The sequence below is a fragment of the Ochotona curzoniae genome, unplaced genomic scaffold (assembly GCF_017591425.1).
Source record: "Ochotona curzoniae isolate NIBS_2020 unplaced genomic scaffold, NIBS_Ocur_1.0 contig_2688, whole genome shotgun sequence".
NCBI classification, from domain to species: domain Eukaryota; kingdom Metazoa; phylum Chordata; class Mammalia; order Lagomorpha; family Ochotonidae; genus Ochotona; species Ochotona curzoniae.
Genome location: NW_024465553.1, coordinates 27,591,943 through 27,616,967, shown reverse-complemented (window position 1 = coordinate 27,616,967; position 25,025 = coordinate 27,591,943). Strand labels below are relative to the sequence as shown.

The 25,025-nt window shown below is 48.6% G+C and overlaps 2 protein-coding genes across 2 annotated transcripts; both read right to left on the bottom strand.

The window, feature by feature from the left end:
* Nucleotides 1-2,775: 2,775 nt before the first annotated feature.
* On the bottom strand, nucleotides 2,776-4,272 carry GPR135 (G protein-coupled receptor 135). The gene has a single exon (XM_040975656.1). It carries the CDS (start codon nucleotides 4,270-4,272, stop codon nucleotides 2,776-2,778), a length of 1,497 nt encoding a protein of 498 aa, XP_040831590.1.
* Nucleotides 4,273-10,056: 5,784 nt separating this feature from the next.
* On the bottom strand, nucleotides 10,057-24,885 carry L3HYPDH (trans-L-3-hydroxyproline dehydratase). The gene is made up of 5 exons (XM_040975655.1): nucleotides 24,372-24,885; nucleotides 20,165-20,334; nucleotides 13,799-13,921; nucleotides 13,582-13,719; nucleotides 10,057-10,471 (listed from the first exon to the last, which is right to left on the bottom strand). The coding sequence occupies exons 1-5, from the start codon at nucleotides 24,877-24,879 to the stop codon at nucleotides 10,346-10,348; spliced, it is 1,065 nt and encodes a 354-aa protein (XP_040831589.1). The 5' UTR covers nucleotides 24,880-24,885; the 3' UTR covers nucleotides 10,057-10,345.
* Nucleotides 24,886-25,025: the final 140 nt, after the last annotated feature.

The following is a 25,025-nucleotide window of genomic DNA, read 5'->3' as shown; positions in this document are numbered from 1 at the left end:
ACCAGTGATTCCTTTCCTAAAACTGGCTGTAACTGAAGAGCTAGATTAATAATTCCATTTTTTTTTCCTGTACAATCCTTCACCATCACCTTGACACTTCCAAACTCTCAGATTTTTCCCTTTATTCATCAGGTAGGCTTACTCCACGTCACATTATTTTTAAGCCCTTCCCTAAGTTCTTCTCAGGCAATACTTTATTTTGCAGTAAGGCTGTCACTTTTCTCTGAGATCTTTAATTCTGCTCTCCCCATCTTATAGTTTCAGAGGGAGGGAGGAGGAGAGAGTTTTTGAGAGAGAGGCAGTGGGGAATCTTCCATCCACTTGCTGGGTCACTCCCCCAATGTCTGCAATAGTCGGGGCCGGATGAAGCCCAAGCCACTGGCCAGGAACTCTCTTTGGGTCTCGCATGTGCGTTCCAGAGTCAAGTGCTTGCTGCGGTCAGGAGCTACGAGCCAGGGTGCACATCAGCAGAGAGCCTGAAGAGAGGCCAGGGCAGGACTTGGTCCCAGGCACTGCAGGTGGGATGCTGCTGTTTGAAGCAGCACCTTAACCCTCCCTCCCTACCCCATTTCTGCCCTTTCCTTTTATAACTGAAAGACCTAACTATCTCCCTAAATTTCCAGACTTTTCATTTTCTCACAAAGCCAAAAAAATATGCTTTTTTTTTTTTTTTAACTTCTAGCAGGAAAATCTTGCAGAGACCTGGTACTGTTAGGCCCGTTGCATTAAGTTTGCATATGCTGGAGACAACACATTAAGCCACTAGCTTTGTACTACACTGAGGGCAACAACAACAACAACAACCATGCCGTTACACGTCTCTGATTATGATACCCTGAGAAGCAAGAAAATTAAAACATCCTTGGCTGGAACATGAATCGTCGTATTTTCATCTTTGATTACTAGACACGGGCAAACACCCCCCAGTCACACAAAGACGTAAACCCTAAAAAATATTTTCAAGCACTCTACAAGAAAACGATCCTGGCTATTTCGTCATGAAATTCTTACATGACAGCTGCTGTCTTTTCATGGTAAGCTTAAAACATGTATGAGCCAAGGCAATGAATTACTGAAGAATGAAGGGCAGGAAGGACAGAAAGAGGCAGCACATGCAACCATCTTTTAAAGTTCTGCGTAAATGAAGCTGTTTACAGAGGCATCTCACACGAGGCATGTCATATGCGCAGATTCTGAGTTGTGCTTTTAAAGGACTGAAGGAAGCATCTTGGCTTTGCATGTTTCTGAACCTCTCTTCAATTGGCTTGAAGTGTCTTTCCGGCCTTGTGCCTATGTTTTTAATACCTTTTTATGTTTTAAGAATACCGCACCAGTTCCCCCCTTCCGATAAAGACAACACTGATTCAGACACATGTCTATAAAGCACCAATTAGCTATTTCCTTTTCTAACAAAATAGCCACGCTTCCAAACCCAGTAGAGTATGATTCCCTCGGAAAGTTCTGTAGTTAGAGACCAATGTAACTGATTCTCAAAATACATTTAACATCCCCCTTTGGAATCGCCCTGTTTGAAGCAAGGCAGGGAGCCAGCCACTCCGTTACTTTGTAGCTCTCTCCCTCACTCTCAATAAAACCTCACCCCAGTCACCTCATTCAATCAATTTGGCTTTAAATGGCCATTGTTGGCTGTTACCTGAAAAGGTAAGTTTTCTGCTTTGAATGTTACTTTTTCAAAATACAAAAGCATTCCGACTGGCATTCCCCAGTTATCAAAAATAAAAGCAGCAAGTTGGCAGGTTAGATTGAGATTACAACCTCTTGTCTTCCAGAGCCAGGGGACTTGGGAGCTAGACAGATTTGAACGGGCTGGCAATGCTTTTTATTTATTTTTAAAAAGTTTTTATTATTTACTTTTATTGGAAAGTCAGAGTTACAGAGAGAAGGAAAGACACAGAAAGATCTTCCATCTGCTGATTCATTCCCCAAATGGCCACAATGGCTGGAACTGAGCTGATCCAAAGCCAGGAGCCAGGAGCCTCCTCCAGGTCTCCCATGCAGGTGTTGGGTCCCAAGGCCATGGGCCGTCCTCAATTAATTTCCCAGGTCACAGACAGGGAGCTGGATGGGAAGTGGAGCATCCAGGACAAGAACCGGCACCCACATGGGACCCTGGTGCATGCAAGGTGAGGACTTTAGCCACTAGGCTACGGGACCCGGCCCTGTTAATGCTTGTGAAACAGCCACACACTATATTTGCCCTGCTGCGGTTTGCAGAAATGTACATAATAACAGGCCTCCTTTTCAAACATCCTAAGACATTTTAAATAGGACATGAATTTAAATTTTCTCACAAAACACGGGGGCGGGGAGAAGTACCCCCGTGCGTGTAAGGTAAGAAATCTAAGCACCCAAGCGTGTGTGTGGCTTAGCATCTCAAGTCGTGTTGAACGCTGGTGATGGAGCAGGGTCCAGGAGCAGCTCCGGGGGGGTCTCTCCTGCCCTGAATCTGTGTGTTCCATCGAGCCCTGGTGGCACTCAGCGACTCTGTCTTCACAGTGTGATTCCTGTAATAAAAGCTTTTCAGTGATGGTGGATCTGACTTTTGGCATTTTTGGCACTTAGAGCTCACAAGCTTGGTTGTGTGGTTTAAGATGGTTTTAATTTTTTTTGCATCTTACATTTCTTTGGGCACTTTTATGAAGGGGGCAGTGTCTTTTTTGTTGTTCCGGTAAGTTGATAGCCTGCGCTGCTCCTCACCGGGGATCCGCAGCAGGTGAAAATCTGTCACAGGCTGTCCACCCTAGTCCCCCGCCCCTAGAGGCTGGTATCACCAGCTTCGAATTTAAGCTGTTTGGCCAGGGCTGCCACAGGCTCTGCAGGCCCCTCTCGACAGAAAAGCATGGCTGGGTTTTTCCGGGCCCACATGGCCACGTCCCCTGCGGCCCCAGGGGCTCGGTTGGAAGAGGACAGTGTGTGGCAAGCCTCCAGCCGCTTGGTGCAGCGGTTCTGAAGGTGATGGCAGCTCCGGGCCTGAGACCCCGGGCCCTGGTTGGGCAGGAACGCGTCCACGTTCCCAGTCCGGTAGCCCTCCTCGCGACCGCGTCCCAGGAACGCGGAAATGCTGGGGTTGCGGATGGCATAGATGACAGGGTTAATGGCCCCGTTGGCCCAGGTCAGCCAGACGGCCACCACGTTGAGGAGCGAAGGCGCCTGGGCGGCCTGGGCCTGGCGCGCCGCGGCCAGCAGCACCAGGAAGCAGTAGGGTCCCCAGCAACAGATGACCAAGACGATCATGATGAGCACGGTGGTGGCCGTGCGCACCTCGCTGAAGAAGCGCAGCTCGCGGGCGTAGGTGGTCACGGGCCGCACGCGCACGTCCGACAGGCGCACGGCCCTGCAGATGTGGTAGTGGCAGAAACACATGAGCAGGAAGGGCAGCAGGTAGCAGGCCACCACCAGCCCCACGCTGTAGGCCGCTCCCAGCTGCGCCGGGTCCGGGGACGTGCGGTAGAGGCAGCCGTGGAAGCTCGGTTCCCGCGGCGGTGCCCGGAGCAGCTCCCAGGGCAGCGAGAAGCCCAGCGCCGCCAGCCAGGCGCCCGCCAGCAGCTGCAGCGCGCGGCGCCGGCCCAGCTTATCCCGGGGAGGCCGTGCGATGGCGCAGTAGCGGTCCAGCGAGATGAGCGCCACGCTCCAGGTGGACACGATGCCGAAGCACGAGCTGAAGAAGCGGCTGGCGGCGCAGAAGCCGCGCCAGTGGCCCACGGGCGGCGTGAAGAGATCCAGGAAGGCGGCGGGCAGGCAGAGCAGCGCCGTGAGCAGGTCCGACAGCGACAGAGACAGGATGAAGGCGTTGGTGACGGTGCGGAGCTGCCGGTGCTTCGCGATCACCCCCATCACCGCGCAGTTGCCCAGGCTAGACAGCAGGAAGAGGAGCAGCAGCACCAGCGCCTGAGCCGCCACCGCCGTGCCGTGCCACAGCATGGGCGCTGCCTCCTCCGGCCCGGGCAGCTCCGGCCTCGCCCCCGCCGCCCCAGCCGCCGCCCGTACCGGCCCTGCGGCCTCGGGCGCGTCGTGGCCGCCTCCACCTGCAGCGCCGGCGCCGTCGCCCCCGCTCCCGTCGCTCCGGTTCCCCAGCGCCGCGGCCGCCGCACTGGCCACGGTGCTGAAGGCGAGTGCGGCCGCCGTCGCCGCAGATGTCCCGCCAGGCGGGCCGGCCGCGGAGGTGGCGCCGGGGTGCGGGCTGCCGGGCCAGGCCGTGGTCACTGGTGGGCGGGCCGGCGGCGGCGGCGGCGGCGGCTGGGGGGCCTCCATGGGGCTCCGTGGCGGCCGGGGGTCTGTTCATCCCGCCCCAGGATCGGGGGCGGCGGCTGCGGGGGGCCCGGGGCGGCGGCCGAGGCGGGACGGGTGGCGGGAGCCCGGGACCCGGCGAAGCCTTTGACGCGGGCTCCCGGCGTTGCCGAGGGAACCGCGTGTTTACGCAGGAGCGCGGGGCGGGACGCCCGCACGGGGGCCATCCGGAAAGCCGGCCCCAGCCTGCGCCCCGCGCGTCCGTGGGGTGGGCGTTCGGGCTTTGGGGAATCGTGGACTGGGCACCCACCCTCCTCAGGAGCCACTGCCAGGCCCAGAAAGGCGACAGCCACCGGCCGGCTTTGGGAGGTCCGCTCGCTGGGGACAAATCTTGCAGCAAGGCCTTGGTGAGGAGGCCGAGCTTTCTTCTGGATGGTTTTGGCTTTTGTGGCTAAATCTGAAGTTGGATTAAATCTTCGACTTGGCGGGGGCAGGGGGGACAGATGAATTTGTGTGGGTAGCGGTGAGGGAGATGGACCAAGCTCATACTGTGAGGACCACTGATGTACCCAGATAAATAAGATGCACAGTCCCCGAGGGACCCCCAGAATTGACAAGAACGGGCTCCTGAGCCTAGCTCTGAGGGACCAAGCTGTGGCTGTCACCTCTTCAAGGGCCCCTGGCCTCAGGACCGTCACTGGCTAGTGGGAGCCTGGGAGTCTGGGAGGGACTGTGTCTCTGGTCCCGAGGGTATTCTTCCAGTGCCCTCTGGAATGCCTGGTGTTTGGGGTCGAAGGCGCTAGAAACCTGGAGGGGAGACATAGGGCCAGGAACGCCATGAATTCTTGAGGAAACTGCGTCTCAGCGTCCGTCCCCACCACCTGGCATCCCGCAGGGGTGTGGTCTCTAAGGGCAAAGGCATAATGAGACACTGACACTAACCCAGGACCATGAAAGCCACGTGGGCACCTACGTGGAAATGCATACTCTCAGGCCCTAACCCGAGACTCGGGACAGGATCCTGCGAGGATCCTGAGACACAGTCAAGTCTGAGCGAGTGTCTTGGAATCAGTGAGGTTGGTGCCTTGAGTGTTTATCTCTGAAATACTATACTGCAAATCCAAAGCCTACAAAGAAGTGAGTTAAAAATGGTACACCTGCATCGGGTTCCTGAGCCTTCATGGTACTGACATTTCAGGGGGCTAATCTTTCCTCCTGGGGCTACCCAACGCATCATGGGGTGTGGGCAGCAGCCCCCGCGTCCACCCAGGAGAGGCCGGTATCACCTCTCCCAGCGGCATCACTACCCCTGTCTCCAGACTTGGCCAAATGTCCCACTTTGGGGCAAAATCAATCCCAGCTAAGAACCACTCAAGATCAAATGTTACAGATTGATCTATTTAGCAAATGCTTATCTTCTAAGATTCTGTTAGAATAGGGAATCCTGAACAAGGATCTCGGCTCCAAAAGCTGTACATGCTTGGGCAGGCACAACTATGCCACAAACTGATGCATGTCATCATAAAATGGGCGAGATTCTATGGTGATTAACTCTAGAGTCACGGATAAAAGCATGACACGAGAGGTGACACTGGGCCCTAAGCACACCTGAGGCTCAATGTGCTGAATGTCACCTGTTCACCTCCCACGTGCTGGCCACATTTCAGCTCTTGCCCTCCTCTTCACACTCCTGCCGTCCCCTCCTGGCTGGTCCATCCCCCCATCCCAACCCTCTGCCCACACAGCAGGCAGGATGTTCTTTGTTAAAAATCTGAACACTTATCTAACCCCTCAGTTTAGTTTGGCATAAGGATGCCCCCCTTGTATTTCCTGCAGGCACTGCATGACTTCACCTCAGCATCCACGCTAATCCCTTGGACCGCTTTCCTTCTGTTGTTCCACTACAGTCACCCTGGCCTTTTGTGGGTTTAGTGTGTCAGGGAGCTCTCGCCCCATCCTCCTTCCTGTCTCCAGGGAAGGTTGGTCCTCCAGAGAACGTGCCCTTGGCTGTTCTCCCGGTACCTGTCCTGCAAATCACAGATGAGATCATGTGAACTTCCTGTTTTCCACTAGCAGCACACGATCAGTCTGTGATTACGTTTCCGTGACGATCTGTTAGCTCCCAGTGTTCAGGCTTTTCTGATAGTCAGCCCGTAATGAGGAGCCTAGGACTAGAAGCAGGCCAGACTAAAGTCGTCCTACAGCTCCGTGTTTATCACGTATGTACTAAGCAAAATGGGACGGAAGCCCATTCTAACACATCTTTGCCAACAGATACGATTTAGATAAAATTTTGTCAAAAGACAAAAATAAGCTGGAAAAGGCCCGTGCCTTCACAGTAGCTAATGTACAATTTGCTCTCTGCAGATAACATGTGAAAGGTGTGCCAAGACTCCCAGACTGTGAGACCTCGGCAGTTTGTCTTCCTCCCAGCCCTTCTGTTAGCTCAGAGCTGCTCTGCTTCTTACTCAGAGGGAACTTCAGGTCTTCTCCTTTCACCAAGGTGTACAATCATAGGTTGTCACTGACGCCAAGTCACCAACCTGGACTCACCTCCCCAATATTCCTGCAACATTAGCACTCCAGCAAACTACTAGATACCCTGATCCACTGATACATGCAGAATACACTTTGCATGACTGTAAGAGGAGAGTACAGAAGTTGGAAGAACAGTTAAGAACATGCTCTGAATAGCCCAGATGAGAAACAGAAAGTTTAAGGGGGTTGTGTATGGATCAGGACTCTTAGGATATAAGCAAGGCTGTGAGGACATTGGCTCATGTAACCAAAATGAGACTCTTAGTGGAAGGGTAGAAGTTTAGGTTATAAAAGGGCAGTGGACTAGCCAGCTGTGGGAAGCCCCGTGGCTGATGGTGTCAGGACACCATCACAGTCAACCAGCTTCAGTTACTTTCCAGACCCTGTGTTTTTTTTTTTCAAGACCCCAAGTCGTGGAGGAGAGGGTCTGATGGATGCAGAGACTTCTGGGAGTCCCAGAGAGACTGGCTGCAGGGGGCGGACAGCTCCTTAAAGAAGAGAGTTGTAGGTAAGAGGAGAGGTACGATGATGGCCAAGGCCACGCACCTGCTTGTCATGAGCACAGGCAGAGGCCAAAGGGCGTGGATGAGAACCAGCCACAAAGCCCTGGTTCCTAATCCATGGATGGCAATGTCAGTCGTCAGGGAAGAGAAGGAGAGGAGCATGTTCTAGACGGAGGGTGAGCGTGGCTCGTCCTCCACGTAGTGACTCCACGCTGTGGCTGGGGACTCAGGACTTAGATTTTTAGAGGTACTGACCTCTGTACAAGAGGAAATTGTGGCCATGAATGTGACAGCTTTGGGATGGTACTGACTAAAGAATCATGGAGGGCATGCTAGGGAGTACAAGAAGCAGAAGATAGCAAAAGGAGACAGATGACTGACATATGCAACCGATCTGTTGAGAAACCAGCTGTCTTAAGTGTTCCAGTTTGTTTTTTGGAAAGGGGAGGGAAAGGGGTTGCAAAAAAAGTTTGAAATCTCTACAAGGTCTCCTGCTGGCCCCAGCTCTTGCATGTGCCAGTAGGTGCTGTTGTCCAGTCTGAGAGGGCCTGTCCCCATCTCAGTATCCAGCAGTGCAGCAGGCTAGCCCACCCCCAGCCTTCATGTGAACTGGGTATTTCTATCCAACTTGACCTGGCCTGCACCTTGCCCTGGCTCTCACTTGTGTATTGTATGCTGTGGATTGACCCTGCTGAGCTGCCCCCAGACCCAGATCACATTTGAGCTAATGGGTGCTACAGCCCAGTCTGATCCAGCCTGCTCCCAGCCCCCATTCTCATGTTCACCAGTGGGAGTTTATCTAGCTGTGGCGGGGATTTTGGGGGTCTCTGGTCAGTAGACCACCTTAACAAGTAGGTAGGGATGTGGCAATGAAGCACCAGAGGCAGACCGGAGGGATGTGTGTCTGTTTATTGGCAATCCAGCACAAGCCTATATAGGGTGAGGCAGGGATGATAAACTTGGGATAGTTACAACAATTCTACAGGGCATGAATACATGTGATATATTACAAGCCTAAAAGTCACATACATGCCAGGTGGTCACATACAACACCTAGTGGCACTGTGTAGTCCATCCACATCCTAGAATTGTTTATAAGAAATGGGCTTATGGTAAGGGGGAGGAGGTGACCCAGAAGAAGTAGATTGGGGAGGGAAGTGAACTGGGAGTTCTGGCCTCCTGTCAACTGCTTTAGGTCAAAGCTCAGGGCGCCTCTGGGCATCTACCAAGTCCAAGCAGCCTTTAAGAGGTCACCAAGTCCCAGGAGCCTCTCGGTGTGCACCAAGTTTGTGGGGTCTTTAGGCAAGCCCGAGGACCTCTAGACATGTGCCTAGTCCTGGGAATGTTTAGGTACGTGCCGAGGCTGGGGGTCTCCAGGCATACTCTAAGGCAATGGGATCCCTAGGCATCTTCCAACAGAGAGGTTGAAACCCAACCAGGCACAGGTTCATCCACACCCAGCACATGAGTTCCCCAAGATTCCCAACCAGGCCCACCTCCAGCAACGGATCTCGGTGTGATAGAACGTGCTGCTACCAACTGACACGTCCACTCCCCAGTCCTGGTACTCACTGGTGGGTACTGTGGCCTAGCCTAAACGGCCCACTCCCAGACCCAGCACTCACATGACCCGCCAGGTGTTGCAGCCTAGCCCGGCCTGTCCCACACCCCTTCTGACTCTTATCATCACCAGCAGGTGCTGGAGCCTGGCCCAGTCTAGCCTTCCCCCAGACCCAGTCCACACATACATGCTGATGGGTGCTGCAGTCTTGCCCATCCTGATACACCCAGAGGTCCTGCTCTTGCGCTCACCAGTGGGAGCTGCAGCCTGGCAGGGGAGTCCCCAGAGGTTCCCAGTCCTAAATTTTGCACAAGCTGGCAGGTGATCTGACCCAGCTTGCCATGGTCTACCCACAGTCTCAGCTTTCTTGCTGGTGGGTGTTGCAACCTAGTCAAGTCAAGTGCAGCCCATACTCTGTCCTGGCTCTTGTGCATCCCAGCAGATGTTGAGGTCTTGCCAAGCCCAGCCTGTCCCCAGACGCAGACCACACACATGCTGAGGAGTGTTACAGACTTGGCTGGCCTGGCCTGCCCCAGCCCTGGCTTTTGTGCTCTTCAGTGGGAGTCGTGGCCTAGCAGAGGAGTTCCCCATCCCCATATCACACAAGTAGCAGCAGGGGTAGCAGCCCTCAGCCCTGGTCCTTGCATGTGCCTGTGGGTACTGCAGCCCGGCCCCACCCAGCCTTCTCCCAGCCCTACAGAAGCTGCCGCATATCTGGTTCTCTTGTGTTCTGTGACCCAGCCTGTCATGACCCACTCCCTGCTCTGACAATCACAGCTAGGTCCTCTGGTCTGTGACCCAGCCAAGCATGCCTCCCAGCATCAGGTTTTGTGAGCACCCAGAGGCCAACGCTATTCAGCCTAGCCCAGGTCTTCCGTGTGGGTAGCTGGCTTGGTCTGATCTAGACAGGCACTCCAGTTTTCCCCTCTCCTAGACCACTCCATCTCAGCTCCTTTGCTCAGCTCAGAGTGCAGTGGCCTGGTCCACGGGAGACCCCGGAAGTCATTCCCTCCCTGTCAAGCATGCCTTCAGCTGCGCCCACTCCAACATGTCCCCAGACTCCGTTTCCCAGGCAATCTGCAGCCCCCAACCCCACCTCCAGGGGCCAGGGTAGCATGTTCTGTCCAGAGTTCCCCACTTTCCTCACTTATCTTTAAAAAAAACAAAAAAGAATAAACAACCATGCTGGCATGTTGGTAGAGTTAACATAAATGTGGCGTTAAGCAGGCCCAGAAGGCCTGCCAGGTACTAGCTCCCTTTTCCCCAGCACTGTAACACTTGCCGAGGCACAAGACCTAGGCGTCTGCCTACAGCTGGTGTGCAACAGATGTTTCGATGAACTTCTTTGAAGATCCCTCAAATGCTGAATTTCAGAACTTTTCACACCAAAACAGTGTTTAATTCCGCTTTCCACAAACATTTTAAAACATCCCTGTAAGTTAGAGGCCATATTACTCACAGATATCAATGAAAGCCCCAAGTGTCATGGAAGGAGTCACTTCAGGAGAAAACCATCCCTCAGGGGGTCATCTTTCTCGACGATAAGGCTTGCAGTCCCTGTGTAATGGGCTTGTCCTGACACTTCCACTATGACGGCTTTGAAGTCACCACATTTGGCTTCCTGGAAAGAGAACACGAAAGGAGGGCACTCGTGGAATGCCGCATTCACATGTTTGCTCTGAGAGTTGCACTGTTTATCTTCACGTTACAGAAAAGCCAGGAGTTAATATGTAACTTGCATGTTATGTGGATCCTTAAAGAAAAAGTCAACTTTGCAGAAAAGCTAAATCTTAAAAACAGCTATATTGGAATGAATTATTGGCTATGTTAAAGGATATATTTTGGGTAAATTCACTGTTTTTTTTGATTTTTCATGATACAGGCTCATGAAAATATGGATTTCCCCTTCCGTTTGCCATTCCCCTTTGCTGTTTTCCCTTATATAATTACACTAGTATGATCCTGCCACATGGAATTGCAGGAATTAGCAACAGTAGCAAGTTCTGTATTCTATGGTCAAGGTATATATAACAGCTTCATTTGGATTCCTCCTCTTATCCTCCAGGTCCCGATACACTAGTCTCCATTACACAACTCATCTATGAGAGTATATGTGTATAAAAGCTTACCCCTATCTATCTATTTATCTAATACTTTGCACGAAGGTTGCCTTATAACAGAGAGAAAATATGATAGTTGTCTACTTGGGATTAGCTTATTTTACTGAGTTTAATGGTCGTCACTTGGGACCACTTTGTTGGAAATGACAGAGTTCCATTCTTGTTGATGGCGGAGTGGTAGTCCGTACGGTAGGTTATCACAGTGTCTTTACTCACTCCTCTTCTGAAGGGCATCTGGGCTGTTTCCATGTCTCTTCTGCTGTAGATTATGCAGCTTTACTAGTCTCCATGTGTCCCTATATTTACATATGGGGTTGCAGGTTATTTTATCATATACGGATTTCACTTCCTTTGGATATATTCTCAGCAGTGGCATTGCCAGGCCATATACTACATCCATTCTAAGCTGTCTGAGCACTCTCCATCCTGACTTCCATAGTGGCTGCACGAGCTTACACTCCCACCACCAACTTCTTCGTCACATCTATGCCACCATGTGTTGCTAGTGGATTTCCAAATGTAGACCAATCTCATTGGAGTTAGGTGGAACCTCATTGAGTTTTTAATAGGAAAGCTGGAGCATTTTTTCATACGTCTATTAGCCATTTATATTTGTGCTTTTAAACAATGCCTGCTCATTTCCTTCACCCATTTCTTCACAGGGCTATTTGTTTTGCTGTCATTGAGTTTCTGAAGTCCTTCATAAATCCTGGATATTAGTTCCTTATCTGTTGTGTAGTGTACAGAGATTTTTTTTCCCATTCTGTTGGTTGCTTTTCGCTTTGCTGATCATTTCCTTTGTAGTGCAGGAGCCTCTTAGTTTGATGTAGTTCCATTTAAGAAAAAAAATTTATTTATTTTTATTGGAAAGTCAGATTTAGAGAAAGAAGGAAAGACAGAAAGATCTTCCATCCTCTGGCTCACTCCCCAAGTGACCACAATGGCTGGAGCTGAGCTGATCTGGAGCCAGGAGCCAGGAGCATCTTCCAGGTCTCAAACACAGGTGCAAAATCCAAGGGTTTGGGCCGTCCTCTACTGCTTTCCCAGGTCAGACAGGGAGCTGGATGGGAAGTGGAACAGCGGGCACAGGAAGCGGCGCCTGAACAGGATCCTAGCACACACAAGGCGAGGCCTTTAGCCACTAGGCCACCATGCCGGGCCTAATGTAGTTCCATTCGTTTCGGCTTTGACTGCCTGTATTTTTGATGATTTTTCTAAGCCACTGGAGGTTTCTTGAAAAGGCTAAATTCATTTACTAAGTGTAAATTGATTCCACAGTTTTCATTTACTATGAATAATTTCATTTACTAGGATTCACTAATTAGCACATTTAAAAATGGGATTCCATTACAAAAAGATCTACCTGCTACAGCTTTTCAGGACTTCCCCATCCTACTGTATAAAATGAAACATTCATATAAATTGAAAATTTTAAAAAGACGGATGAGGATGAAGTGTTTGGCTTAGTGGTTAGGTTGCTCCATCACATTCAGTGTGGTTTGAGTTCTGGCTTCCAATCCAACTTCCTGCTAATGTGTGCACAGCGTGGCAGTGCTGAGGGCTCGAGCACCAGAAATCTGTCACTCAAATCCAAACCCGAGTGCCAGGCTGCTGGCTTCGGCCTGCTCCTGTCCCAGATTCTGTGGACGTTCGGGAGTTTAGCAGGGGACAGATCTTTCCTTTTGCCTTTTGAATAAATAAAAGTTACACAAATAGTAAGCACCTGATACACTAATATATAAATAATGCTTTGGAAAATAAATTAAAAATAAGTTTATTTTTGTGCAACTTTTTTTCCTGAAATACCTGCTAGATAATAGACATGTTCTATGAACTTTTTGAAGTCCCCTTTAGTTGTCAAAACAAGCAAAAAAGTAATTAAGAAAAGTATCATTGTTTAGTTTTGCAAACTTCTGCCAACAATGTCTGATTGAATGCTAGCCAGTCAGATTCTAACTCATTCCGCTTCATTCACCCATGATGCAGCTGTTAGAGAGATTCCATGCACTCTCAAGAGAATGAAAGTGAAAAGCAAATAATGTTTTAGGGTGTTTTTTTTTTTAAAGAAAAGATTGCTTTATTTATTTAAAGCCAGAATTACAGAAAGAGAAGGAGGGAAGGAGAGGCAGAAAGAAAGATTTCTTCCATCTGCTGGTTCACTCCTCAGGTGGCCACAACGGCCAGGTCTGGGCCAGGCAGAAGTCAGGAGCTTCCCATGGTCTCTGGTGTGGCTACAGTAGCCCAAGTATGTCGGCCAGCTTATACTGTTTCCCCCCTGTACATTAGCAGGGAGCTAGTTCAGAAGTGGAGCAGCTGGGATTCTTACTAGTTCCCATCCCATATCGGATGCCTTCCCTGCTGTGCCACAATGCCCCAGGTCCAAGTTTTATCTTGAGCATAGTTCTGACCTTGGGGGTCAGCAGTGACGCTGAAGAGTCCCCCAGGCATCTGAAGAGGACATTTGGAGGACAACTTTCCTAGTTGAACGCAACCTTTTTACAAGCCTCTTAAAATCCTCTCCTGAGAGCTGAGAAAACTTACCTAGCACAGAAAACCTGCCTGTTTGGCCTCCTAAGTCACACATTTGCAAATCAGAAAGGGTATCACTCACCCTCACGGCGCTCCCTGTGAACACGGAGCCAGTGGCACTGCTTCTGAAGGCTCTGGATTGGTTCAGTCCGAGAAGCCCTTTGTGGAACTGCAGAGCAATCCGGGCCGTCACTCCCGAGCCAGTAGGGCTTCTGTCAACCTGTGCTGGCAGAAATAAGCATGCTCTAGTTCTGCTTGCCTTGGCTTTTGTGCCTAAAAAAAAATCACAATTTTCATACCTGTTCATCGGCAAACACACAGATGTTGGTGGTTGGTTCCTCGCTGTAAGCGTCTTTCCCATCTGTTAATATAGTTCCATATAGAAAGGCAAGGTCCTCACTCTCAGGATGATGAATTTTAAACTGCAGACAGTAAAAAGAAACTATCAATGTTTTGTACAACAATACCATGTGTGTGGTTTGTAATTTCAGAGAGAGCGAGCGAGAAACACTCCCTAAATGCCTGCAGCACTGGGCTGGACTGGGGATGGAACCAGGAGTTAGGAACTTAATCCAGATCTCTGCTGTGTGGCACAGACCCAGCCACCTGAGCCATTACCAGCTGCTTCCCAGGGTCTCCGCTGTGTGGCACACCCAGCCACCTGAGCCATTACCAGCTGCTTCCCAGGGTCTCCGCTGTGTGGCACACCCAGCCACCTGAGCCGTTACCAGCTGCTTCCCAGGGCCTCCGCTGTGTGGCACACCCAGCCACCTGAGCCGTTACCAGCTGCTTCCCAGGGTCTGTGTTAGCAGGAAGCTAACCTTGCTCTGATTTAGGATAAAGGTGTTCTAACCGGCTTCTTACCCACTAAGCCAAATACCTACGCTCAAACCAACATTCTGCTTCCACTGATCTGTATAACTAATGTGGAGGTGCCAGTCTTCTATGCTGTTTACCAATCTTTGTGATTCTTGAAATACCTTTTGGGGCAAGGCACTAAACATTTGAAGTCATGTCTTTTAGAGGAATAAACACGGTTGTGTTGGAAGTGACCATGCTGCTACGTTGAGCCCCTTCTCACTAAAGTGAGGCACCCTGCTCACTAAAGGTCTTTGCTTTTACTGGAGGGGTTTCATACACTCTGCTGCACACACTGACAGCAGCTCTGGCCCCAGCTCTGAGTCCACAGGCTGCCAGCCCAGGACCAGTGGAGGCCATGGTGTCTTCACCCTAAGAACTTGCAGGGGAGAATGTGGAATATCAAGCAATGAGTAACTAGAACTCAAGTTGATGAGAGGCCAGGAGCCAGCAGAATGTTACAAGAATTCAGAGGCCATGACATAAAAGATGAAATTAGATTAAAAAAAAAATCCTTGTAGGGAATGGAGTCCATTTGGACCACGAAAAACAGAAGATAAACTCAGACAGAAGAAGGGACTGTGGAGTTGCCAGGTCACCCAGCGGGAAAGCCTTCAGCTCCCTGTGTACAGGGCTTCCGGTTCTTCTAAGGAGGTCCAGCATTGTGGTACTATGATGCCAGCATTGTACACGGTCACTGGTTCAGGCTCTGGTCGTGCCACTTTCGATCCAGCTCCCTGTTAATGTGCCCTGGAAAGCAGCAGAAGTCCTTGGGCCCTGCACCCACAGGAGCCCCAGTGGCACTCCTGGCTTCCGTCTGATTCAGCCCTGACGGCTGTGGCCATTTGGGGAGAGAAGCAGTGTCTCTGTAACTCTGCTTTTTAATATGTAAAATAATAAATCTTTGAAAAAAGAAGACACTATGATAAAATATTTCCATGTATTATATTGGTATATACTCCTAGGAAACTGATTTAGAAAATTAGTACACTATGTATTTTCATTTTGCTATTTAAGTTATAAATTACATTCAGTTAAACCCTCCAAAGTGTTACATGGTCCCATAAAATTATTAATGCAGTATTTAGTATAATTATTGTCAGACACTAATTTTCATGTTATTCACGCCTTTTTTTTTTTTTTTTTACTACTAATAGTTAAATCCTCAGATGCCAAGACGTTCAAATACTGAAATGTGTTTTCTTTAATGGTCCCAATTTCAAGGTAAATGGCAGACTTGTTCCAGAAAGGAAAGAATATTCTAGACTCACTTATAAACTAATTTTATCAGACTTGTTTTCCCAAGCCCAAACTAGTGCTTTTCAGAGTTATTTGAGTAACTTCTTAGCAATATAGGAATGTTTCCAGTGAAAGACTCTTATCAGAGGTAAAGAAATGAATTTTAAGATTTATGTATATTATTATTTTCAAGTTTTCATTGAGAATGAGTGCATATACCAAAGCGTATGCACTTCAAAGCAATGGAATATTTTATATGAGTTTGCTTCTAAAATTTCATGGAAAAATAGACCTAAAAGATAAATTTATTTTAGCCTTAAACATTTTTAAATCCATATGTAGCTTCTTCCTAACATGCATTTACTTTGTTCTTACAATTTATTTGTTTATTTCATTATTTTACAATACAGTTCCATAGGCTCTGGGATTTCCCCTTCTCCATCCCCTAATCCTTTATCCTCCTGACTTGCCCTATATTTTTACAATGGGATAGTTCTTCATAAATAGTCATAAGTGCATCATTCTGCTACTTAAGTGTATCCTGACATTGTAGGCATGGACAGTGCCAGAGTCCAGCATCCTACTGTCAAGGTATATTAAACAGCTTCATTGGGAGTCCATCCTTGGTTTGGAAGTAGAGATGCGTACTGAATTGCATCCTCACATCTGGATATGACAGTCTCTATTATACAGTTACTATGCATCCATTTAAATGAAAAGCTATAAAACAAAATCAACTACAACAAGAAAAATAGAAAATTTACAATAACGTGAAGTGAATAACATGCTACTGAATGACCAATGTGTCGCTGAAGAAATGAAAACAAAAATAAAAAATCTTGAAGGAAACGATGCTGTCAAATGACCTTTGTGTCACTGAAGAAATTCACAAGAAAAACTTTTTGGAAGAGATGAAAATAAAAATAAAAATATCAACCTCCCTGAGATGTAGTAAAAACAGCTTTGAAAGGGACATTTGAAGCATCAGCTGCTTACAAAATATCAAAATATAAATGATCCAATAATACATGTCAAGGACTTATTAAAAATATTTTCCACATCAAGGTCTGTATTATCTGATATAAGAATGACAACACTACAGCAGCTCATTTTTCATTTCCATTAGCTTGGCATATCTTATTCCATGTGTTGGTGAAATGCGTCTCCTGTAGGTAACACGTAGATGATTTTTATTTTTCGATGCAGTCTGCTAATCTATGATGCTTGGTGGATGAGCTTAAGCAACTTAAATTCAAAGTTAATATCAATATGTAGTAATCTGGACCTGTCATTTTAGCATTGTTTGATTTAATCTTCTCTCCATGCTTGCCTTTGATTTTGCTAGGTGCTATTCCTTTTCTCGGTCAAGAGAACACCTATAGTTATCTTTCGTTGGGCAGGTCTGGAATAGGCAAATTCTTTTAGCTTTTCTTTGCTGTGGAAAAATTTTATTTTATTTTCAAAGAAAAAGGAAAGCTTTCTTGGGTACATTTTTCTGAGCTGACGGTTTTCCTTTTAGAATCTGGAATATGTGACTCTATTCTCTTCTGGCCTGTAGAGTTTCCTCTGAAAAATTAGCAGTGAGTCTGATTGGGGTTCCTCTATAAGTTGATTTTTTTTTCCTTATGCACATTTAAGGATATTTTCCTAATGTTCCGCTGAAGAGAGCTTGGCTAGCAGCTGTCATGGCAAAGATCACTTTTGGTCAACCCTATTGGGAGTTCTGTGTCTCTCCTACATGTTGATTTCCATTTCTTTCTCCATATTAGAGAAATTTTTGTTTATTATTTCATTGAATGTATCTTTAAACCCAGCTTCTCTTTCTGCACCTTCTGGAACTCCTGGAACTCTTTATATTTGGCCTTTTAATAATGTCTCTTATTTCTTGAATCCTTTTTTTTTTCCAGCTCTGCCTCCAGCCTTTTGTTTCCCCATTGCAGCAAGAAATATCTTCCAATTCTGAGATTCCTTCTTCTGCCTCATTCATTCTTTTGCTGTGGCTTTCCATTGAATTTTTAATTTGCATCACTCTGTCCTTCATTCCTAACTCACTGTTGCTATTCCCTGTGTGACATATTCCTTACATTCATGTATGTACTTCTTGTTATTTAAACTCAGCTTTTCTTTCTGTGCCTTCTGCAACTCCCATAATCCTATATTCAGCCATTTAATAGTGTCCCCTGATTCTTGAATGCATGTCTTAGCTTGGCTCAGTTCCTCTTCCAGCTTTCTTATTTTTTCCCAAGGTTGAAGGCAATGTCTTCTAATTCTGAGATTCTTCTGCCTCGCTCGTCCTATTGTTAGGTTTTTCACTGAGTTTTTAATTTGCCCTTTGTGTCCTTCATTTCTAATAATTCAGCTTGATTTTCTTTCAGTGTTGCTATTTCCTGTGTGACATATCCCTTCAATTCCTCAAACTGCTGTATGTGCTTCTCGCTGCTGGTGAGAAGCTTTATAACCATTTTAAAAAATTGCTGTCCCCCATTTCCTTGATGTCTTCCTGAATTACCTCTGAAGTTGGCAAAGGCTTTTGCTTCTTTGTTGGAGGAAACATCAGTAGTATTCATTGTGCTTCTGTCTGAAGCATTGTGCTTCTGTCTTGGTCTTTGCTATTCCTGGTAACATATTCTGCCCCTTAGGGCTGGGTTCTAAACTGTGTCACCCACAGATCTACAGGGTGATCCTATTGATAAGGTTTGATACACAGCTCTTCATTTGCAGTTACTTGTTCCACTCCCTCCAGGAAGTTTCCGTCCTAAGCTCTTGTGCTAGGCTTCCACCAGTCTTCATAGCCCCAGCTCCTGGCTCACCTCTCCACCCTGTGATCCTGGGCTGTGGCTGCACCACTGCCTGCACAGACTTTCTGCCATTCCTGGCTTGAGTGGTTCCCAGGATTAGGGAGACACCAGCTGTCCTAAATCACTGGGTTGCCAGTGGTGCTGGTCTTGCTGGAACTTGCTGGCCGTTAGGTCTGAAGGCCACCTGGGCCTATTTGGGGTGGAACCCATAGGACATCAAGGTCAGTACTATTTTTCCTGTGAGATTGTGCAATGAGTTGATCTGGAAGTGAGTTCTCTCCTGGCTCAGTGTCCGTGCCGCTCACTGTTGTCACTATAGCCCCAAAGCCTTTTCCTCAGTACACAAAATGGTACCTGATGTGGCACTGGTGGGTTCTGAGCTGGGAAATCCACCCTGCTGTGGCACCCATCTGCTTAGGCTCTGACACCATGCTTCTACTCATGTTTAAATCAAGCAAGTCAGCAGGATGGGCACTTATTTGCCTGGGATTTCCTCCTGAACTCCCCTTCGCACCTGGCTGCTGGTGGAGCTGTGATCGCTGACCACCACCGGGGTACGTGGTCACTGCAACACCGCTCCACTGTCTCTGCTACTTCCCCATGTCCACGGGTCTCCAGGTGTCCCTCTTCTGTTGGCCTGTCCTTTCCTATTTCCCAGGATTGTGGCCTCTCTGCTTTGCCCTGGATAATGATTCTCTGTTTAAATGTCTCCCTGCCTTATTCTGCCATCTTGTTTCTGCCCCCACTTACTGTGTTTTGAACCCATCATATATACAATTATACTTTTTTGCACTAAAACTTATCTTCTAATTCCCATTTTCCATATTTTGATGTACTTTGTTGCATTTACTATGTGTTTAAGTGAGCATAAATCACTATACATGTATTATTAAAGTTAATAATATCTGTCATGTATTGTTACCCTTATTAAACATTTATAATGGGCCAGATAACATCATAACTGTTTTACGTGGATTGACTTTTCTTCTTTTTTAAAGATTTAATGAATTTATTTGATAGAGAAAGGGAAAGAGAAAGAGAGGTCCTTCATCCTCAAATGGTTCACTCTTCAAATGGCCAGAATGGCTAGATTTGGGCCAAACCAAAGCCAGGATCCAAGAGCTTCTTCCAGGTCCCGTGCATAGATAGATCAGAAGTGGAGTAGCTGGAACTTCAACCATTGCCTATATGGGATACTGGTACTACAGGCATCCCTTAACCGCTGTGCCACAGCCCTGTCCCCAGCTTATCTGTTCTTACCACAACTGAAACCCACAAAGGAGACATTTTGTCATTTCCATTTTATAGGTAGGCAAACTGGGACTCAGTTTGGCAAAGCCAGAACTAACAGGAGTCTTAAAGTCTAAATGTTTTTCCTTAATATTTATGTATTTGAAAAGTAAAATTACAGAGAAAGAAGGGGAGACATAGAAAAAGGGATGAAAAACACAGAGAGAGAGAGAGGTCTCCCATGTGTTGGTTCAATCCAGATTCAGCCAGGAGCCAGGAACCCCATCTGGGTCTCCCGCATGGGTCTCCGGGGCCCGAGCACTCAGACTGAGCACAGGAGGAACTGGCAGGAAGTGCAGTAGCTAGGACTGCGACCGGCACCCACACAGATGTTGGCATCTCTGACTGGGGGTCTGCCAGTACTCGACTCTGAATACGACTACCAACTTATATAGATCTACTTTTCTTTGCAGACAAGATGGCATTTGTGTTCATGCCACAGACAAAAGCACTTATTGCGAAGGCAGCCACTGTACCGACCTGAGCTTTCACTGCTTCTGTCACTGCACTTGCTGCATCCACAAGCACTCTTGTCTTGGCAGAGCACACATCCAGTCCTAACTTGTCGGCACTGACAAAGGCATAAAAGGCACCGCCATAGGCAATGTCCACCACCACCTTTCCGTGCCCAAGAACATCCACCATGAGATCTGGAAAAAAAAAAAGATGCATTTGAAAATAAGTTTGGTTTTAGTTTTTTGGCAGCACTAAATTCATGGCTTTTTAAATGTTTATTCCATGGCAATGGGTATACAGGGACTTTTCCTATTCAAAACAGAAAGCAGAAATCTATTTTCAAAATTAGTGAGGATCAGTCAAATAATAGCTAGCAGCATTCTTATTTTTTTAATTTGATATTCATGAGTTATATCAGTGTGTTTTCTTCCCTGATACACACATTCTTTGAAATACATAAAGTTATTTTTCATTTTCCATAAAGTTTTTGAAGACCACTTGCTTGCAATATTTTTTGGCATCAACGTAAATGCGTCTTTTGTTGTATGGACTTGTACATAATTGTCAACTATCGTGAGGGTCTTTTCTAGGAAACAGCCTGTCAGCCTAGAGAGCAGAAACACGGGGACATCACCCTGTGGACACTGGTAAGGAAGTCTAGGTCCCTACCCGCACTGCCAGAGATGGCTGGAAAGGCAGAGGATTTGGGATCGTATTTACAAATTACTCCTCTGAGCTGTAATGCCAAAAGAATTTTTTTAAAAAGAGAAATTGGGGGCCCGGCGGTGTGGCCTACAAAGTCCTCTCCTTGAACGCGCCAGGATCCCATATGGGCGCCGGTTCTAATCCCGGCAGCTCCACTTCCCTTCCAGCTCTCTGTTTGTGGCCTCAGAGAGCAGACGGCCCAAAACTAAGGGACCCTGCACCCGTGTGGGAAAGCCGGAAGAGGTTCCTGGTTTCCAGCTTCGGATCTGCATGGCACCGGCCGTTGCAGTCACTTGGGGAGTGAATCATCAGATGGAAGACCTTCCTCTGTCTCTCCTCCTCTCGTATATCTGAGTTTGTAATAAAAATAAAATAAAATAAAATAAATCTTGAGAGAGAGAGAAATTGGGCTATATAAATGGCAACCAAATGCTTATTCATTTGCATATTTTTCTCCAGCGACAGTCTCTGACTCTGAACAAGGCAACTGGAAATCACTCTGCCTCCCTAGTGCCATTCTGCATTTTAGGATTTCTATTTGAGCATTTTAAGTTCTCAGCATACCCAAAGTTTCACTTCAGTTCAGCTTTTTGCAATGCAGAGTTTAGGTTTCCAAAAGGATGGAGCTGGGTGATACTTGAAGGCAGAATATTTGTCGTCTTATATTTTCTTCTCCACCCCCTTTTCCTGTTGAAGCCGGCTTGCACATCCCTGCTCTGCAGTGAAGCTATGTCAGGGCAGAAAGCCAAGCTGGTGTTTTCTGGAAATCTAAGCTCTCAACAGAAAGACATCTGTCAGCACATCAGTGTCCTAAAAGGAGAACTAATTCTCCAAGAGTTAGGATTCTTCCGGGAAAGGCAGTCTCCAGGAGGGAAGTGCAGAGGCACCTGTGCTCTGTTGGCCTCCCCACACCAGCTCAGGGTGAGGCAGCAAGGCAGCAGCAGGGAGACTTTGCTTATCTATTTGAAGAGAGGAAGGGAGAGAGAAAGAAAGGAACAGAGAGAGAGAGGTTTTCCATCTGTTGGTCAACTCCCCAGATGGCCACAATTATTGAGGCTGGGCCAGGCCAACACCTGGGCTTCCCACATGGTTAGCAGGGGCCCTGGTCCTTGGGCCATCATCTGCTTCCTTCCCAGGCCATTGGCAAGAAGGTGCTGAGAAGCAGAGCCCCTGGCTCTCAGACGGATGCCCCAATATGGGATGCTGGCATTGCAAGCAGCAGCCCAGCTCACTGCTCCACAGTGCAATGATTTTTGAAGATTCAGTGTTAGTAATGAAGCTCAATGTTAGACGTTTGTTGCACAGGAGCACACCCTTCATGGCAGGTAGTTGTATGCACTGGCCCCTTCCTTTTGGGATCTAAGCTCCTTACCTTTTGCAGCTATGAGAGGGTGTACCGTATTTTATACCATTCAAGTGGCAGGGCCTGGGGTCAAACCCAACCTCAGGTGACTGCAAAACCCAGTATTTTCACTAAATTATGCAACTCAATCCCAAAACCTCAGGGTTTTCATTTTCTTCTTATGCAGACTTATCACTGGAATCTTAATTTACTTTGCCTGGGTTTAAGTGAGCACCTACTGTGTGTCTATTGCTACGGAAGTTGCTATGGCTCTCTTTTGCGGGGGAAAAGAAACAGAACAAGAAAGACAAACTTAAAAGATGGCAGGTAAATGAATAATGTGGAGTTTTCCAGAAAGTTAGAACCTATGTTTTAGGCCACACACACAGAACACAACACACAACATTAAGATTGAAGAAACCAATCCTAACCCAGCCGCAGATCCTATTTCTGCCACTCCGAGTGGCTTTGGTGTCCTTGCGGGTAATACGGAATTGCCACTTCCCATAAACATGTTGTTTTTAAGAAATCCATGTAATGAAGTGTGTGGAGCACCCAGCACAAATTAGGGGCCAGATAAATGTTAATATTTAACTTCCAATAGGAATAGAGTTCTTAGGAGGACTCGGCCAATCAGCACATTCTGCAAATTCCATTTATTTCTTTGCTCATCCAACACGTACTCATTAACCATCCTGACAGGGCTTCCAGGCACCTGGGTGACAGTGAGCAGACAGTTTGCCTTTCAGCCGGGTGGGGTGGATGTGAACTCTGCAACCCCCCAAGGGGTCCGCCTCACTTTACCAGCAGTGGCACCAGTCGCTGCCCTTCCTTGTAGGAGGTCATGGACATGGGGAGGGGCAGAGCAGTGACCTTGACTACCATAAGTCTATTTTTTAATGTGGTTTTTTTTTCTAAGCAGAGGTAGTAGCTCAGTTTCATAGTTCATTCAAAGTTCCCGTTAAGGCCCATTAGTCAGTGTGTCATCACAGCGATGCCCTGAGGAGGCTGAAGGGATCAGCTGCCCCTGCCCTAACCAGCCAAGGTTAGCTAGCTGGTGATCCTGCTGCCAGCTGTCATTCTGCAAAATGTCTGGCCTTGCCTGGGGGACATGAGGCAGCTGCGCTATCTAAACTGCCTCAGATGCTGCCCTAAACTTTGATCCCATCTCCAAGTGTCCTCCCAGTCTCCATGTATCACCATTCCTTCCTGAAGGGGACTATGGTATCAATGTGCCACCTTCGACTCGGCCACCTGTCAGTGCTCTCAGACTGATAAATGCCTGGGCTAATTCAGTGGCATTCACAATAAAGCCATTTGGAGAATCACGTTCAAATAGATCGATCTGCATGGCCTGGAGACTTTAAAGGAGTGATCACCCTCTTCCTGGATGACTAATTAACTCCCAGCTCACTTCCGGTGGCAACTAGGAAGGAAGCCTTCTTGCTGACAGGTACTGTTCTGTGTCTTGGAGTTAGTCCCGAGGTAGCAGACCAGAGGCCGGCTTGAGAGGTCTTCCCACGAGCCTCTGTGAAAGGGCTAAGCAATGCCCCGGTTCACCGGCTGGCAAGGATTCATACCAGGGAACCAGACACAACCTTTTAAGGGTGCCACATGCTTGGAGAACTCTAGTCCTGTTTCCATCTCCAGGAATCCATTTGACATATTTATTTTTCAAACTCAATCCTAACCCCGATTCTATGAGATAAATGAAGGAACAAAGGCAGAGATGACATCGTAACAGGTCTAAGACTCCACGACTTTAAAGGCGATGTCAGAATTCGAACTCAGGCAGGGGCTGTTTCTGTTCCACACTGGGGTCTCCGATTCGCTTTCCCAAAGGAGAGGGAAAGGAGCTTGTTAGTACGTTGTCATGGGTAACTATGCATTTCCGAGGCCAGCCTGGAATCCTGGTACCTTGGCCATTCTTGGCCCTGGTCCTGACACGGCCTGACTTCACTGGACCGTGAAATATGAAGGCACAGACTGGCTGGCTGATGGGAGACAGGGTGTCCAGCAAGGCAAGCTGGAAGTAAATTGTGTTGGTCAAATTGCTCCCAAGACCTCCAGGAGCGGGGACACACTCCCGGAGCTGTAGAATGGCCTTTTTATGAAGCAGGCGTTTGGGTTAGCTGCGCCGCGTCAGGTGCAGGGACCGTCCACGGTTAGAAGCGCCCCGGTTACCTGTGACCAGCACGAAGGCCGGGACGCTGTGGAAGCGCACCGGGCCGAGGCTGCGGCCGCCCTCGCACGCCACGTAGGCGGTCACCAGGCCGCAGGGGCAGTGCATGCGGACGCGGGCCTCGCGGGCGTCGGCCGGCGGCGTGGGCACCAGCCCGAAGTCCAGAGCGAAGCGGCCCAGGGCCAGCACGGCGTGGCCGCACATGGAGCTGTAGCCTTCGTTATGCAGGAACAGGACGCCCAGCTGCGCGTCCGGGAGCTCGCTCGGCACCAGCACGGCCCCGTACATGTCGCGGTGGCCGCGCGGCTCCCACATCAGGCGTCGCCGCACGTGGTCCAGGTGCTGGCGCATGTAGCGCCGTTTGTCCAGCAGCGTGGGCCCGAGCACCTCCGGGCAGCCCTGCACGACGATGCGCAAGGGCTCGCCGCCCGTGTGCATGTCCACCACCGACAGCGCCGGGCCGTCCGGCTCGTGCGGGGGTAGGCGAAGCGTGGCCAGCGCGCCCTCCATCACGCGCGCTCGGACACTCCCGACGGTGACCACCGCCCTGCCCTGCAGCCCGGCCTTTAAGCGCCGCACCCACGCATGCGCCTAAGACGCAGGACCCGGAAGCGGGCGGGGAGGCGGGGCGGTCGCCTAGGTGACCGGGAGGCGGA

Bases quoted from the DNA above. Each gene is read 5' to 3' on its own strand.
- GPR135 (XM_040975656.1), bottom strand. From the start codon at position 4,272: ATGGAGGCCCCCCAGCCGCCGCCGCCGCCGCCGCCGGCCCGCCCACCA.
- L3HYPDH (XM_040975655.1), bottom strand. From the start codon at position 24,879: ATGGAGGGCGCGCTGGCCACGCTTCGCCTACCCCCGCACGAGCCGGAC. The intron at 13,922-20,164 runs GTCGGTACAGTG...TACTGTCTGCAG, and splicing joins CAGAAGCAGTGAAAGCTCAG to TTTAAAATTCATCATCCTGA. The intron at 13,720-13,798 runs GTATGAAAATTG...CTGCCAGCACAG, and splicing joins GTGTGTTTGCCGATGAACAG to GTTGACAGAAGCCCTACTGG.